This window comes from Mus caroli, unplaced genomic scaffold, assembly GCF_978045245.1.
Source record: "Mus caroli unplaced genomic scaffold, Mus_caroli_1 scaffold_6, whole genome shotgun sequence".
Classification (NCBI taxonomy): domain Eukaryota; kingdom Metazoa; phylum Chordata; class Mammalia; order Rodentia; family Muridae; genus Mus; species Mus caroli.
Window position 1 is genome coordinate 47,374,936 of NW_028227261.1, and position 15,065 is coordinate 47,390,000.

Consider the following 15,065-nt stretch of genomic DNA (forward strand, 5'->3'; position numbering starts at 1 on the left):
TTGCCAAGACAAGGACTCAGGACTAGATTCCCTTTGTCCTTTCTTCAGGGCCTGTGAGGAAGCCTGGGTTCAGCCAGGCTTTCAACACTTAGCTTATGCCTTTGCTTTCTGTTACTCTAACGCATCTTGAAGCTAATTCCACAGGGAAGATGGGACCTGGGCTGATTTAGCGCCATGTTTTCTGGGCCATGGTCCCTCCAGTTCGGTTCTAGAATAAACTGTCTCTTATTCTCTTTGAGATGAGAGCTGAATTGCTTGTGTTGACACCTAAAATACAGAAGGCATCTTTTTCTGTAGACCTGGAGGAGTGTGTCTTTGATCAGGTTCCTATGGTGAAAGAAAGTTCCTGAAAATAAGCTGTGTGTGCAAAGGCTGGTGTGGTGATTAAAACTTCAGTGCATATGGGGAGAGGTGTTGGGATGTTACACATCTGGGATCTAATCACAATTTCTCTGAGGCTATCCTTGGTCACGAAGAGCTATTGCTTGCCCACCACTGTGTCAGACCTAAAATCTTTTTTTTTTTTTTTAAATTGGTTTTTTGAGACAGGATTTCTCTGTGTAGCCCTGGCTGTCCTAGAGCTAGCTCTATACCAGACTGGCCTTGAACTCTCAGAGATCTTCCTGTCTCTGCCTACTGAGTACTGGGACTAAAGCAAACAAAAACAAACAAACAATCAAACAAAGAAATAACCAAACTTTTGGAATGTATTAACTTAATAAAACACTATTCGCCACCAAAGGGCTAAAACAGTACTGTTAAGTCTCAAAGACACCCAGACAAATGGCTAACTGAGGTACCTGCTAATTAACAGACCAAAGCAGACTAGGCAGCTCTCCTAGTGTCCCTCAGTGCCTGCTTGTCCTGAGCAAGAAGGTACATACGTGTAGTTAGTATAGCAAAAGTTATATTTTACTATGCTGAGGATCATCACACAATATTCACACTCTAAATTCCTAACTACGGTGTGCTTAGCCTATCTATACCCTAAGGCTGCTCACCAGCTTCACTTAGCTGAAGGTCTCTAATAGAAGTCTCTGATTCAAGGATCAGAATCTTGGGGGAGACTCAGACTCAGGGCAGATCAAGGTAGAGTGTCTCCAAATGTGCATTGTTCTTGCTCTCTGCTTATATACTGTCCAGTGGGCATCGTGGGGTTCTAGGACTGCGTCTGGTTATCTTGAGTCATGTCACTGGGCTGAGGATATCAGGTGCAGCCTTGGGTGTAGTGGAGTTCCTAAGCTATTTTTACATGTCTAAATGGTATTTCTTACTATGTTCCTTACACTGTTGCCCCTCCCAGAATGTCTCATTCTGTGCTGTAACCTAAACATCTCTCTCCCTGGGCTGGGGCTTCTCTTCTCCAGCGTCTGATCCCTATATAACTCAGCCATTTTGGACACACAGTCTCCTGGTCTTTTGGGCTGGCTCTGCTCCTGGATCTGTCTTGGTCTGCTTGCCCCTCCCCAGCCCTCCCCCTCCCCCACCCCGTCCCCTGCCTCTCCCCTTCCCCCAGCCCCTGCCCCTCCTCCTCCCATTCTTTTCCCCCCTCTTTCACTGCCCAGTTCAGTCAGCTGGCCACACTCAATCTGGATCCTTCCAAATGTGTGCTCTCCCTCATATCTACAATAAGCCTTCTCCTCAAACGCACCTAGAAGGGTTACGCCCTCATTTTTTTCCATCTGGCCACCAGATAGCATCTGAGGCTCACTGGCCTGGCTGTAACCTGCTTCTCTGATGTATCTGCCAATGTCTTGATGTATGGCTTGCCTTGTTCTTTTCCTATAAAACTCCGTGAAACTGCTTCCATGTTGGAAGACACAGAAATGAGGCAATCGAAACTGTGTTCTCCTGGACAGCAGCTATTTATATTTTACTTTCCAGAATAAACTCTCTCTGTTCCCTTTGAGGTAAGAGCTGTGTTTTTTTGTGTCAATAATGCCTTTCACCCTCAGTCCTTTACTTACAAAGTGGCATCTGGCTGGGCAGAGTCCTCTGCAGTTTCACCGTTGTCAATGCCATTCATCTTTGCCAGGCACAACGATGACATAGGGTGGTTTGGTTTCCTTGTGCAGAGTCTTCTTTCCTGTGTAGGCTGAGGCAGGCTGGGGCTCATCCTTTCCTGCTTCTGTCTTCCCAACGCCGAGGTTACAGGCAGTGCCACCACACCCTGCTTTTCACTCCTTTATTTATTTGATGTTTTAAAAATAATTTTGACATTTTAATTTATTTATTCTTTGGGTGTCAGTGTTTGTGTGCATGTGTGTTTACATATGCTGTGTCGAACGTGTGAAGTTCAGAGAACAACTGGGAGGTACTTCTTTCTCCTTTTACCGTCGGCTCTCAGGTTGTCTGGCTTGCCAGCAAGCACCTTGGCCTGTTGATTCTTCCCCCCCTCCCCCGAGACAGGGTTTCTTTGTATAGCCCTGACTGTCCTGGAACTCACTTTGTAGACCAGGCTGACCGTAAACTCAGAAATCCGCCTGCCTCTGCCTCCCAAGTGCTGGGATTAAAGGCGTGTGCCACCACGCCTGGCTATGTTGAGTCTTCTTATGGGCTCCTGGTTTTGTTTGTTTTGTTTTTTTTTAGTTTATTTGAATCAGGATTCAAAATGGTGGACAAATTTTAACTCTCCCTTCCCTTGTAGACTCTATCCTTCCTTTTCCCAAACTCTGCAATTCATCTATCTATCTATCTATCTATCTATCTGTTTGTTTCTCTGTGGGGCGATGGGCTATGAGCAGACAGCTTGGTCTCCAGTTGAGTTGAGGTCTTGAACCCCAGTGAAACCCGGCAGTGATAATTTTCACCTACATGGGACAAAAGGCGTTAACCTCATGTTTCCTGGACCCCCTGGCTCCTGTCAAGCTTACTGCCCCCACAGCCTCCACAGGAGAGGCTCGTGGCTTTTAGTCACGTAGACAATGTCCTAAGCTTCTGACCTTCAAGCTAGACTCCTTCCAGTTACCTAGCAAGAGCAAGATAACAAGCCCACCATAAGAGGGGCTGCTTGCCCCCACCTCTCTCCCTCTTTCTCTCTCTCTCTTACTCTCTAAGCTTTTACCTCTTTCTAAGCTTTCACCTTTCTTATTCTCTAGTTCTTTTCTCTCTTTCCCTTTCTCCCTCTCTCCACATGGCCATGGCCGGTCTCTTTCTCTTTTACCTTCTCTCTTTCCCCCTGCCTTTCTATAATAAAGCTCTAAAGCCATAGACTGTCTCTGTTCATCAAGGTCCGCAGTGCTTGGACAATGGGATAGGCTTTCTTCTAACAAGCTGCTTCTAACCTCCAGTCAAAAGATCTTCCTGTGCTCCAGCTATGGACTGGACTAAAGACTCTTGCCTGTGTGGGAACCTCTCTCCCTCTGCCCTCTTCCCATATCTCTGGGGCAAGAGTGTCGTCTTGGGGCCCCTATTCTGTTCTCAGCTCCTCTGACGTATGCAACGTGGGATGCCAGAGACTGAGAACTTAGTACCGGGGACTGCCCTTGTCCACCCCCTGCTGTGTGAGGTCAGTGACTTCACACAGCCAGATGCCCACCTGGAACCACATGCAAAGTGTCCGGCAGTCCTTCCATGTCTGCCTGCCCAGAGCACAGGAACTCTGTCTGGACTCGGGCTCTCTCCCTCTCTTCTCTTCCCCTACACCCACACACCGCATTTCTCAAGACAGGGTTTCCCTGTATAGCCCTGGCTATCTTGGAACTTGCTCTGTAGACTAGGCTGGCCCAGAGGCCTGCCTGTCTCTGTGTCCCAGTGCTGGAACCAAAGGTGTGTGCCAGCAAACCCTGATCCTTGCAATTTATTTTTTGATGTTGTGAGTTCGAGAGATAGAACTTAGGTTGTCATGCATAAAGCTGAGCTATATCTCTCCAGCTCTATGCTTTTGAAATAGGGTCTTGGGGGGTAGAGAGATGGCTCAGCAGTTAATAGCACTGACTGCTCTTCTGACGGTCCCGAGTTCAAATACTAGCAAGCACATGGTGGCTCACAACCATCTGTAATGGGATCTGATGCCCTCTTCTGGGGTGTCTGAAGAGGGCAATGGTGTACTCATATACACAAAATAAATTAATTAATTAATTAAAAAAAAAAAGAACTAGGGTCTTGCCCTATAGCTCTGGCTGGCCTGGAACTTGCCATATAGGTCAGGTTGTTCTTGGGCTTGCAGCTGTTTGTCGGCCCCTGCCTCCTGAGTGCTGGGATTACAGCATCATATTTGCTTTGTTTTTATTTATCCCATCAGTTCTAGGTATTTGAGATTATGTCATTTGCTACCTTGGTTCTTTCTCAATCTTCTCAGAATTTATTATTACCCATTTTCTTATCCTTTTCCCCACCTATTTTGTAATCAATATCTAGTGAACATCTAGTATTTGTTGCACAACAATTCCTAAGAAATTCTGTTGGAAATCTAGCATGGTGGTCATACTTTAATCGCAGCACTCAGGAGACAGGTGGATCTCTGGGCTCCAGGATAGCCAAGGCTACACAGAGAAATCCTGTCTTGAAGAGGAGGTGGGGGAGGAGAGAAAGGGGGAGGAAATTCTGTTGGAGGTGTCTCAGTTGGTAAAGTGCTTGCCATGCGAGCATGAGGACCTGAGTTTGCTTCCCAGGACTCATGTAAAAACTGGGTGCAGCTCCCTCCTAATTCTGTGTCAGAGGCAGAGAAAGGCAGATCCCTGCGGTTTGGCTGGCCACTCAGTCTACCCAAATTGTTCAGCTCCAGGTTCAGTGAGAGACTCTGCACAAAACAATGAGGTTGAGAATAATTGACACCTCAGTTTCGCCTCTTGCTGACTACACACACGCGCACACACACACACACACACACACATACACACACACACACACACACACACACACACACAGAGAGAGAGAGAGAGAGAGAGAGAGAGAGAGAGAGAGAGAGAGAGAGAGAGAGAGAGAGGAGAGATTGATTTGATTTGGTTGGTGGCTATGTCTGATCCATAAATCACATTGATGTCTTTATCAGCCAATCAGACTTTCAAGAATGAAATACTCCTTTAGTTAAGTGTCTTACCTGGTGCTAGGTTCTAGGGATCCATAAGAAAAGAGGAGACCTCTCCCCCCATAGTTCTGATTTACTCAATAGATTAAGGATATAAATGTTTTGAATTTATGCTTATTTAAAATTTCTATACATTATTATTATTATCATTAGAGAGAGAGAGTGTGTGTGTGTGTGTGTGTGTGTGTGTGTGTGTGTGTGTGTGTAGACAAGAGGTGAAGATGGACACAGAAGCCGGAAGACCACTTTCAGTCTGGTTCTCTCCTTCCATGTGGGTCCTGGGGATCAAACTCAGGTTGTCAAGTTTTTTTTTTTTTTTTTAAAGATTTATTTATTTATTATATGTAAGTACACTGTAGCTGTCTTCAGACACTCCAGAAGAAGACGCCAGATCTCGTTACGGATGGTTGTTAGCCACCATGTAGTTGCTGGGATTTGAACTCTGGACCTTCGGAAGAGCAGTCAGTGCTCTTAACCACTGAGCCATCTCACCAGCCCGGTTGTCAAGTTTTATCAGCATTTACCTTTCTCCACCGAGCCATCCCACTAGCTCTTATGCTAATATTAAGAAAGACTTCATCTTTATTATTTTAATTGTGTGTGTGATGGATAGTTTTATGTCAACTTGATGTAAACTAAAGTCATTTGAAAGAAGGGAATCTCAGTTAAGAAAATGCCTCTGCAGGCGGACTTCTGAGTTTGAGGCCAGCCTGGTCTACAAAGTGAGTTCCAGGACAGCCAGGGCTACACAGAGAAACCCTGTCTCAAAACAAACAAACAAACCAAAAAAAAAAAAGAAAATGCCTCTGTAAGAGGCTGTAGTCAAGCCTGTAGGGCATTTTCTTAATTAGTTTTTTTTTTTTTTTATAGGAGAGAGCCCAGATCATTGTGCGTGGTGCCATCCCTGGGTTGATAGTCCTGGGTTCTATAAGAAAGGAGACTGAGCAAGGCATGAGGAGCAAGCCAGTAGAGAGCACCCTTCCATGGCCTCTGCATCAACTCCTGCCTCCGGGTTCCTGCCCTGTTTGAGTTCCTGTCCTAACTCCCTTTGATAATGGACAGCCATATGGAAGTGAAAGCCAAACCTTTCCTCCCCAACTTGCTCTCTGGTTCCCTCACAGCAATAGAAGCTCTACCTAGGACTGTTTGTAAATGGGTCTGTATATGTGCATGTGCTTTTAACCGCTGATCTGTCTTTTCAGACCCTTTTTGATTAGTTTTCAAAGAGATTCTTTGTTTTTATGTATATGAGTGCTCTAGCTGCATGTACACCTCCGTGCCAGAAAAGGGCATTGGATCCCATTACAGATGGTTGTGAGCCACCATATAGTTGCTGGGAATTGAACTCAGGTCCCCTGGAGGAGCAGCCAGTGCTCTTAACCTCTGAGCCAGCTCTCCATCCCTCGTTATGCTGATTTTTAAAACTGTGCATTTATTGATATTAGTAAGATGTGTGTGAATTTCCACTAGGCCTTTGGAAATAATGAAAATGACCTATGGACTATGGGCTCCTTTGTTCCATTCTTCTGCCCCCTGCAAGTCTTTTCTTGTAGTATTCCCAAGGGCAGCCAATCTCAGTTTGAACTTGGCTTCCCCCCAGAAACAGTGTGCAGAAGGCAGGAGTGCTCACAGATAAGCATTGGGGAAAATCAGGAATATTAACCACACAGAAGTTTCTCCTCGATGAAGGAAATGAAAACCTGCTCTCCATGCCAAAGGCTGGGACTGGATATTGCTAATTTTCTGGTGATCTTTGCTAACTGTAGAGCCAGGCCTTACCCAGACCCCCCAGACCTCCCAGACCATTTCTCCCAAACTCTCCCTCTCTAAACCTTTCTCTTTACTTTTGTTTCTCAGTCAATAGAATCCATCTTTAGGAGAGATGTCACATGTATTTTCTACCCTGGTGACGACCTCTATTAGCCAGGGGCCACATCAGATCTTAGGCCTTTAAGCTATAAAACCCATCTTCATGGTAGAGGTCACATGAATTTTGCAACAGGTTTTGATGTAGTTACATATTAAGCTTTACTGTGCATTTGGGAGTGAAATAATCATTACCTGGAAACATTTTCCCAAAATTATATTGTACTTAAATATGTCTAAAATAAGCTGGCCTGGTACCAGACTCCAGAAGTTTCTTACCTCGGGCAGATCGTGAAGCTTGCAGGGACCCCACAGCAGTGGATTCAGTACTTACCAAGCCTGCTTGGTGTTCAGCATCAGAACTGAAATGTGTTGATGTTTCCTTATAGTGATCCTTCCCTGCTTCCTCCTGGATGCTCTCCATTATACCTGCAACACGAGTGCTCACTCTCCCTGCTTGTATCTCAGCTACTCTCCTCTCATAGCTAGAGTTTATGAATACCCACCCTTGAAGATTAGTTTATTTTATGTGTGTGAGTGTTTGGGCTGCATGTATGTATGCCACATGTGTGCCCAGTTTCCATGGAGGTCATAAGAGGGCATCAGATACAAATAGAACTAGACTTCCAGCTAGAACTGGACTCCCAGTTGTGAGTGTCCGATGTGGGTGCTGGGAATGGAACCCAGGCCCTTTGTAAGAGTAGCAGGTACTCTAGCCACTGAGCCTTCTCTTCAGCTCCAAATGCCCACCCATCTACCAGTCTAAAAACAATTACAAGAGGTATCTTAGAGAGAGAGTGTTCTTCTGGCTAAATGATGCTTTCTGCCATGGAGACCTATGAGGGGCTCTTACTATAGGTTCTAAGGGTTAGAAAGGGTCTCAGAGCTGGCATATGCCTTTAATCCTAGCACTTGGGAGGCAGAGGAAGGTGGATCTCTATAGGTTCAAGGGAAGCATGGTCAGTTCCAGGAAAGCCAAGGCTACACAGAGAAACTCTGTCAAAAAAAAAAAAACCCTCAGAAATTGTATACACATGAACACACACAATCCATACAGTCAAATTCCCCTCCTCTTCCTTATTCTATGCTGCGTAGGTTGGTCTCGATCCTTGAGCTCAAGCTATTGTCTTGGTTCAACTTCCCAAATAACTATTTCAACAGCTAGCCTGCCCCATAGCAACTGAATGGAGTCAATTGGAGCACTGATCAGTGAATCACTGCTTCTAGAGGAGACAAGATTAGCTTTCTGAGTGTGTTACAATTCTGTCAAGCAAGCAACACAGATACTCCTTGTTTTGTGTATAAAATTATTGTTTACGGATTTGTCAATAATGAAGCAAGGCCAATAGTGTTAGTCTCACTAGGTTTGTCAATAAGCCTTAAGCACGAGAAGGCAAAAATGCAACAAAGGGGGGGGGCGTACTAGAAGGACCAAGTAAGACCTTGGAAATCATTGGTTTACATTGTGAGAACTAGATTAAGAGGGTAGATTGTGTCCTAGTCTGTCCACAGATGAGAGGATGGCTTTGGGAAACATACGGTTCATCAGCTCACATGTTGATTGTAGAGTTACAAACAAACGTGAGTAGGCTAGCCGACAAATACAGACTCTTCAACTAACAATCGGCAGGTTAAAAGAACTTCCAATCAGTTAAGTTGAAGGATGAATCTGATTTTTTTTTTTTTTTTGAGACAGTGGTTCTCTACATAGCTTTGTCTGTCCTGGAACTGGCTGTGTAGACCAGGCTGACCTTAAACTCATAGATAGCCACCTGCCTCTGCTTTCCCAAGTGTTGCTCTACCACATAAGGAATAATTCATACATAAGCTAGGCACTAATCATAATCAAGAGAGGCTCAGGGATCTCAGCTTTCCAACATGGACAATATTTACAGCTAGAACAATGGAAGGACGGTAAAGAAATCGCAACAGACGAGCAGTCGCTTTATCAGAGAACGATTGGATTATGCTTGACTACAATCTGGCTGTTACAAAAAATTATGCATAGTTGCTGGGCAGTAATGGCCCATGTCTTAATCCCAGCACTTGGGAGGCAGAGACAGCTGGATTTCCATATTTGAGGCCAGTCCTGTTTACAGAGCAAGTTAGGGCCACACACACACACACACACACACACATGCACATTATAACTTTTTTTTTTTTTTTTTTTTTGAGACAGGGTCTCTCTTTGCAGACTATTCCAGGCTGGACTTGAATTTGTTTTGAGGTATGTCCACCAGAGAACAGCACACAGTCTTTTTTTTTTTTAAGATTTATTTATTATTATACATGAGTACACTGTAGCTGTCTTCTGACACACCAGAAGAGGGCGTCAGATCTCAACTCAGGACTTTCGGAAGAGCAGTCAGTGTTCTTACCCGCTGAGCCATCTCGCCAGCCTAGACACAGACACTCTTAAAGCTGAGAATAAACTTGGTATTGCTGGCTCCTGGCTGCAGAGGATACTTGTCCAAATCATGCAAGCCCACATTCTGGTCGGCACACTTCAATTAGCAAGAATAATTAGCAAGAAACAGAACTACGGAAGCCAAAACGTAAGGTTAGCACATTTAGGGACTTTCCTGGTTCCTGGAACTATGGATCAGGTCTTTGATGGATTTTGGTCTTTGTACCATTTTTTGGCAGAGATCTGCCTGCCTCTTCCTCTCGTGTGGAGATATTAAAGGCGTGAACCACTAAGCTCTGATCTGACTTAATTTAAAAAAAAATCTTATCCGTACGTAGAATTCTTATACGTAGAATTCTGACTTTATTAGTGTACATCGTGCTCTTTGCTCATATACTGAGTGTTGTAACTACTCTCACACATACAGAACGTCTCTAACACTCTAAAGAATCCCCACAGGATTCTGAATTTCCTCTGAGGCCAGAGCTTCCATTTCAGGCCTTCCCTCTCTCTCTGTAAAAAGAGGAAGCACAGAAACCGAGGCCCCCTTGAGAAACTGTGCCTGAGTCTAACACAGTAGGTCAAACGCGCCCATGAAGGACTTGGCCCAAGGATCGCCACGCATGCGTACATCCTCTACCCTGCCTCCTCCGGTCGGGTCCCCGTAACTCGGCCGCGCCCCCGACGCTGCGGCCCCGCCCCCGACGCCTGGGGTTGGGATAACCGGACCCGAGCCCGCTTTGGTTCTGCAAAGCCTCAGTCTGTGGGAGACCTTCGCTGCTGGAGCCATGCCTTCTGTCGCTTTGAAATCTCCGCGCCTGCGCCGGGTGTTCGTGGTCGGCGTTGGCATGACCAAGGTAAACAGAGTTGTGAGCAGCGAGAGATCTGCCTCTGTTATTCCCCGCAGTCCGAAGCGACAGGGAAGCGCGACAAGGGGACGGTCACAGTCTGCGCTGCTCTCCCTTCCCTCCAGAGAGGCGACCTGAGGGTGTATGATGCTGTCACTGGGGTCTCAGTATCTTGGGCTTGTTCTCTCAGTCATTTTTTTCTTCGCCTTCCTGTTTGCCTATTCTAGCTGTTTTAGTCTGTGAAGGAGCCCCCAACACAACACAAATCTCACACTTCCTTAGATTCTAAGTCCCGAGCTAGGCCGGCCGGTGGTTCACATCACTAGTGTGAGCATTAGGAGATGCAGCCAGGAGAATTGCTGCGAGTCTGGATCATAGCAAGACCTTGTTTCACAAAACAAAGCAAACCAAACGGACAAACCAAACAAACCAACCAAACAAAAAACATTTGGAACTTGGACAGAAGCCTGGCTGAGAGAAAGAAAAGATCTCGGATCGTGGTTCTTCTCAGATAGCAGGTGTGGACCACTATCAGTGGTCCCCGCTCCCTCGATCCTCTGGGTCTAAGGCAACCAGAAGCTTCTAAAGCCTTTTCTCCCCATACCCCGACTCCCCTCTGTGCTGGTTACCTGTAGCACTGTCTTCTGCAGCTTCACCTGGCTTTCCCAGGTTAGCTTTGTGCACGCTCTCTCTCTCTCTCTTTTTTTTTTTTTTAATTTTAGATGTATTTAATTTATATGTACACGGTCGCTGTCTTCAGACACACCAGAGAACATTGGATCCCATTACAGATGGTTGTGAGGCACCATGTGGTTGCTGGGAATTGAACTCAGGACCTCTGGAAGAGCAGTCACTGCTCTTAACCGCTGAGCCATCTCTCCAGCCCCATCTTTGTGCTCATAAAGGGACAGTTTAGATCTTACCGACCAGAAAACCCTTGATTATCTTGGCTTTCTTTCTTTCTCTTTCTTTCTTTCTTTTTAAGATTTATTTATTTATTATATGTAAGTACACTGTAGCTGTCTTCAGACACTCCAGAAGAAGGCATCAGATTTCGTTATGGATGGTTGTGAGCCACCATGTGGTTGCTGGGATTTGAACTCAGGACTTTCGGAAGAGCAGTCAGTTCTCTTACCCGCTGAGCCATCTCACCAGCCCTATCTTGGCTTTCTTACCTCTAGAGCCTTGAACTTAGCTCTAATTTACTTTGATGCACTGGAATTCTTTGTTCAGATGACTATATTCTTCTAATGTATTGCTACAGGGTAGATACCACAATTATTTACTGCTGTATCACAGTGATAAATCACTCGTGCCTAATGACAGTGAATGTTAGATGATTGATATCAAATGGATTTACTTGTGAAAGAGTTACTGTGAAGAATCTTTTTGTACTGTAAAAAAAAAAAAAAGCCCCAAATTTTACATTATCTTAGTAACAGGTGAAAACAAAATTTATTCAAAACATGTAAATAGAAAAATTAACTAATATGTTCTAAAACTTAAAGGGCATCCCACTGTTTCTCAGAGGGGGAGCTTCTCATATAGTAAGTAGGTGGGCAGTAAAACTTTCCAGAGTATTCTCTAGATTTTTTTTAAAAAAGTATCTTATATGGCCCTGGCTGGCTTTAAACTTCTGATTCAGTCTCTCAAACTACCCCCCTCTGAACCTGCAGGTGTCCCTAATCCCCACGTCCTGCTAGTATGTTGTTCCATTTTAAAGTGTCTTCCCATGATTGCTTAATGTCTGTTTTTATGGGCTGTATAGAAAAAGCATAGTTTCTGAAAAAAAAAAAAGATATGTTTAATTTTTTTTCTAGTTGGGAGGTAGAGGTGAAGGGGATATTAATATTCCTTAGGGAAGAGAACAGGAATTAAAGATGGTTTCATCATTTAAGCATATATGCAGTACATGTGCTATGTGTTATATGTGAGGGTGACCATGACAAAAATGAATAAAAGCAAGATTGGGCAGGGGATGTGACTCACTCGTTGACTGCTTGCCAAACACGCATGGAGCCCTGGGTTCCATCCCCAGCCTGCATAAACCAGGCGTGGTGACGGCCACCCATTGTTCCAGCATTCAGAGGGTAGAGACAGGAGAATCAGAAGTTCAAAGCTGTCCTCAAGTTTACATAGCAAGTTCAGAGCCAGCCTAGCTTTTGTAAGACCTTACTTTAACCAAAGAGCAAGGGTCAGCAAGATGGCCAGTGTGTGAAAGGCTTGACAGTCAGAGTTTGGCCCCTTGCCCTCACTTAGTGTGAGTGTGCCCCCTACACATATACACAGATACTTACACACATACTTACACACTAACAAACTGAAGATATTTATTTTATAAATATAGTATTTGTTTCATATATAATGTAATTTTTATAAATAAAATATTTATTTATTTATTTATTTATTTATTTATTTATTTATTATATATATTTTTTTTGAGACAGGGTTTCACTGTGTAGCCTGGGCTGTCTTGGAACTCACTCACTCTGTAAACCCAGCTGGCCTTGAACTCACAGAGATCTGTCTGCCTCTGCTTCCTGAATGCTGGGATTAAAGACAGATTTTTAAAAACCCACATAAGCAAACAAAAAAGAAGAAAGAGAGAGAAAAAAGGAAAGTTTGGCATTTTTAGTTAAGCAAGGAAGATTGAAAAAAATGAACTTATCTCTTGTTTTTTTTTTTTTTTTTTTTTCTTCCAAGTATCATTAAAACAGTGAGGAACAAATACACATTAGAGCAGCAACTGTAGGAGAGATGCCAGAAACTATTAAAAGCGGATGGAAGCCAGGCTTGGTGGCATCCCAGCACTCTGCAGGTGGTGGCAGAATTGTCTCAAAACCAAACAAAACCCAACTACCACAAAAAGAAGGGAATTAATTGAAATTCTCCGTGTGATACTACCTAGCTTTGTTCTTAGGAAACACACCCAAACATATACTACCTTCCTGGCAGAGGTTCGGGGAAATATTTGAAATGATTCCAGGAACAAGTCAGCTTGATGTGACATTGTCTGGTGGTGAAACTTAGCAGATGATGCGTTTCATTCGTGCTCAGACACCTTAAACAACATTAAATAACACTAAAAAAGGTTAATGTTACTGTGTGTATGATGTGTGTGTGTGTGTGTATGGTGTGTGTATGGTGTGTGTGTGTGTATGGTGTGTGTGTGTGTGTGGTGTGTGTGTGTGTATAGTGTGTGTGTGTGTGTATAGTGTGTGTGTGTGTATGGTGTGTGTGTGTATAGTGTGTGTGTGTGTGTGTATGGTGTGTATGTGTGCACGTGTTTGTGCACATGCAGTGGTGAGCACTCTCTGAGCTCAGAGGACAACTTTGTGGAGTTGATTTTGTCTGTCCATCTTTCTGTGGGTTGTGAGGAATCCAGGTCACCAGGCTTATATGGCACGCACCTTTTACCTGCTAAACCATCTTGCCAGCCCTGTTGAAATTTTTTATTACTTCTGAAATTTGTTATTGGCCCTGAGGATCAAACTCAGTGCCTTAAGCATGCTGGGAGATGCTGTAACACTGAGGTAGGGTCCTAAGCTTCCAGGATAGGAAGTTCGAAGACAGCCTGAGCACACAAGAAGCCCTGTCTCAAGAATCGAACAAACAAACAAACAAACAAACCAACAGTGAATGCACAGAAATACTGAAGCTGAGTGGGAAGCAGTAATGTGAATATAATGAGATTTTTCATCTGTTAAAACTATTCCTAGCACGACCACAGGAAGAGGCCTAGAAACAGTAACCAAACCAATGGTATTCTAGATGCTAAGACCTAGGTCCTGAAATATCTTTATTTTTTCCCAGAGAGAGGGTCTTACTTAATCCCATTCAGGCCTCGAACTCACTATGTAGCTGTGGGTGACTTTGAACTTGTAACCCTCCTGCCTCTGCCTCCTGAATATTCAGATTACAGATGTCTGCCGCCATGTCCTGGTTCTGTGCTCCTGGGGACAGGGCCCATGCGTGTTAGATACTCTACTGACTGAGTTAGACCTCCAGGCTCTCAAGCCCTTAACCCCTGAAATACCTTTTTCTGTGTAGAGAACCAGTTGGTTGAAGAAATAACAAAGTCTAGGTGAGGTAAGAAATGATCAAGATAAGTCCGGTGACTTTGCCAGTTAATAAGTGAAGATATCAGAGCCTCTTTGGGTTATATGTCAAGAGTCAGGTGCCAGGGTGACTAGGACAGTTGAACTCTGTGTGTGTGTACCCGTGTGTGAAAGGCTAGAGACAACCCAGATAATGTTCCTCAGGCACCTAGTCTATCTTGTTGCATTGTCACGGGTCTCTCTCCCCCTCCCTCTCCCCCTCTCCCTCCCCTCTCCCTCCCCTTCCCCCTCTCTCTCCCTCCCCTTCCCCCTCTCTCCCCCTCCCCTCCCCCCTCCCCCTCCCCCTCTCCCCCTCTCCCTCCCCTCTCCCTCCCTCCCCTCCCCTCTCCCTCCCCTCCCCTCCCCTCTCCCTCCCTTCCCCTCTCATCTCTGACTCACCAAGGTGGTAGATGGCTAGCCAGTAAGTTCTTGCAATCTGTCACCCCAGGGCTAGAGTCATTAATAGATGACCACAGTGGGCCTTATACAAGGCAAGCAGTTTTCCAGCTAAGCCACTTCCCTAGCTCAACCATTTGACCTTTAAACATGATAATAGTTAACAGATCAAAGCCCCATTATGCGTGTCTAAATACCCATGCTTATATCTTAAAAGTAAATCTTTGTAGGACATTGTGAACCTATCCATCTTCTTCAAAACTGGCAAATAAAGGGATGCTATCATCTAGCTGTAGTTATTACCAGTGATAAAGTTCAAGTTCCTAGGAGTCTTGTATCTGCTAGGCGAGTTCTCACTAAAATAAGAAAACATTGTTAATGAGGTAAGTGTGGACATTCACAAAGGTGAAGCTGAGAATTTT

The 15,065-nt window shown here is 44.6% G+C and overlaps 1 protein-coding gene across 1 annotated transcript in view; it reads left to right on the forward strand.

Moving 5' to 3' along the window:
- The first annotated feature begins 9,995 nt into the window (after positions 1 to 9,995).
- The window catches only part of Scp2 (sterol carrier protein 2), an 85,681-nt gene continuing 80,611 nt past the window's right edge, over positions 9,996 to 15,065 (forward strand). The window contains exon 1 of the mRNA XM_021159370.1: positions 9,996 to 10,159. Coding sequence (XP_021015029.1) covers positions 10,091 to 10,159 — 69 coding nt within the window. The 5' untranslated portion in view covers positions 9,996 to 10,090. The remainder of the gene's footprint in view (positions 10,160 to 15,065) is intronic.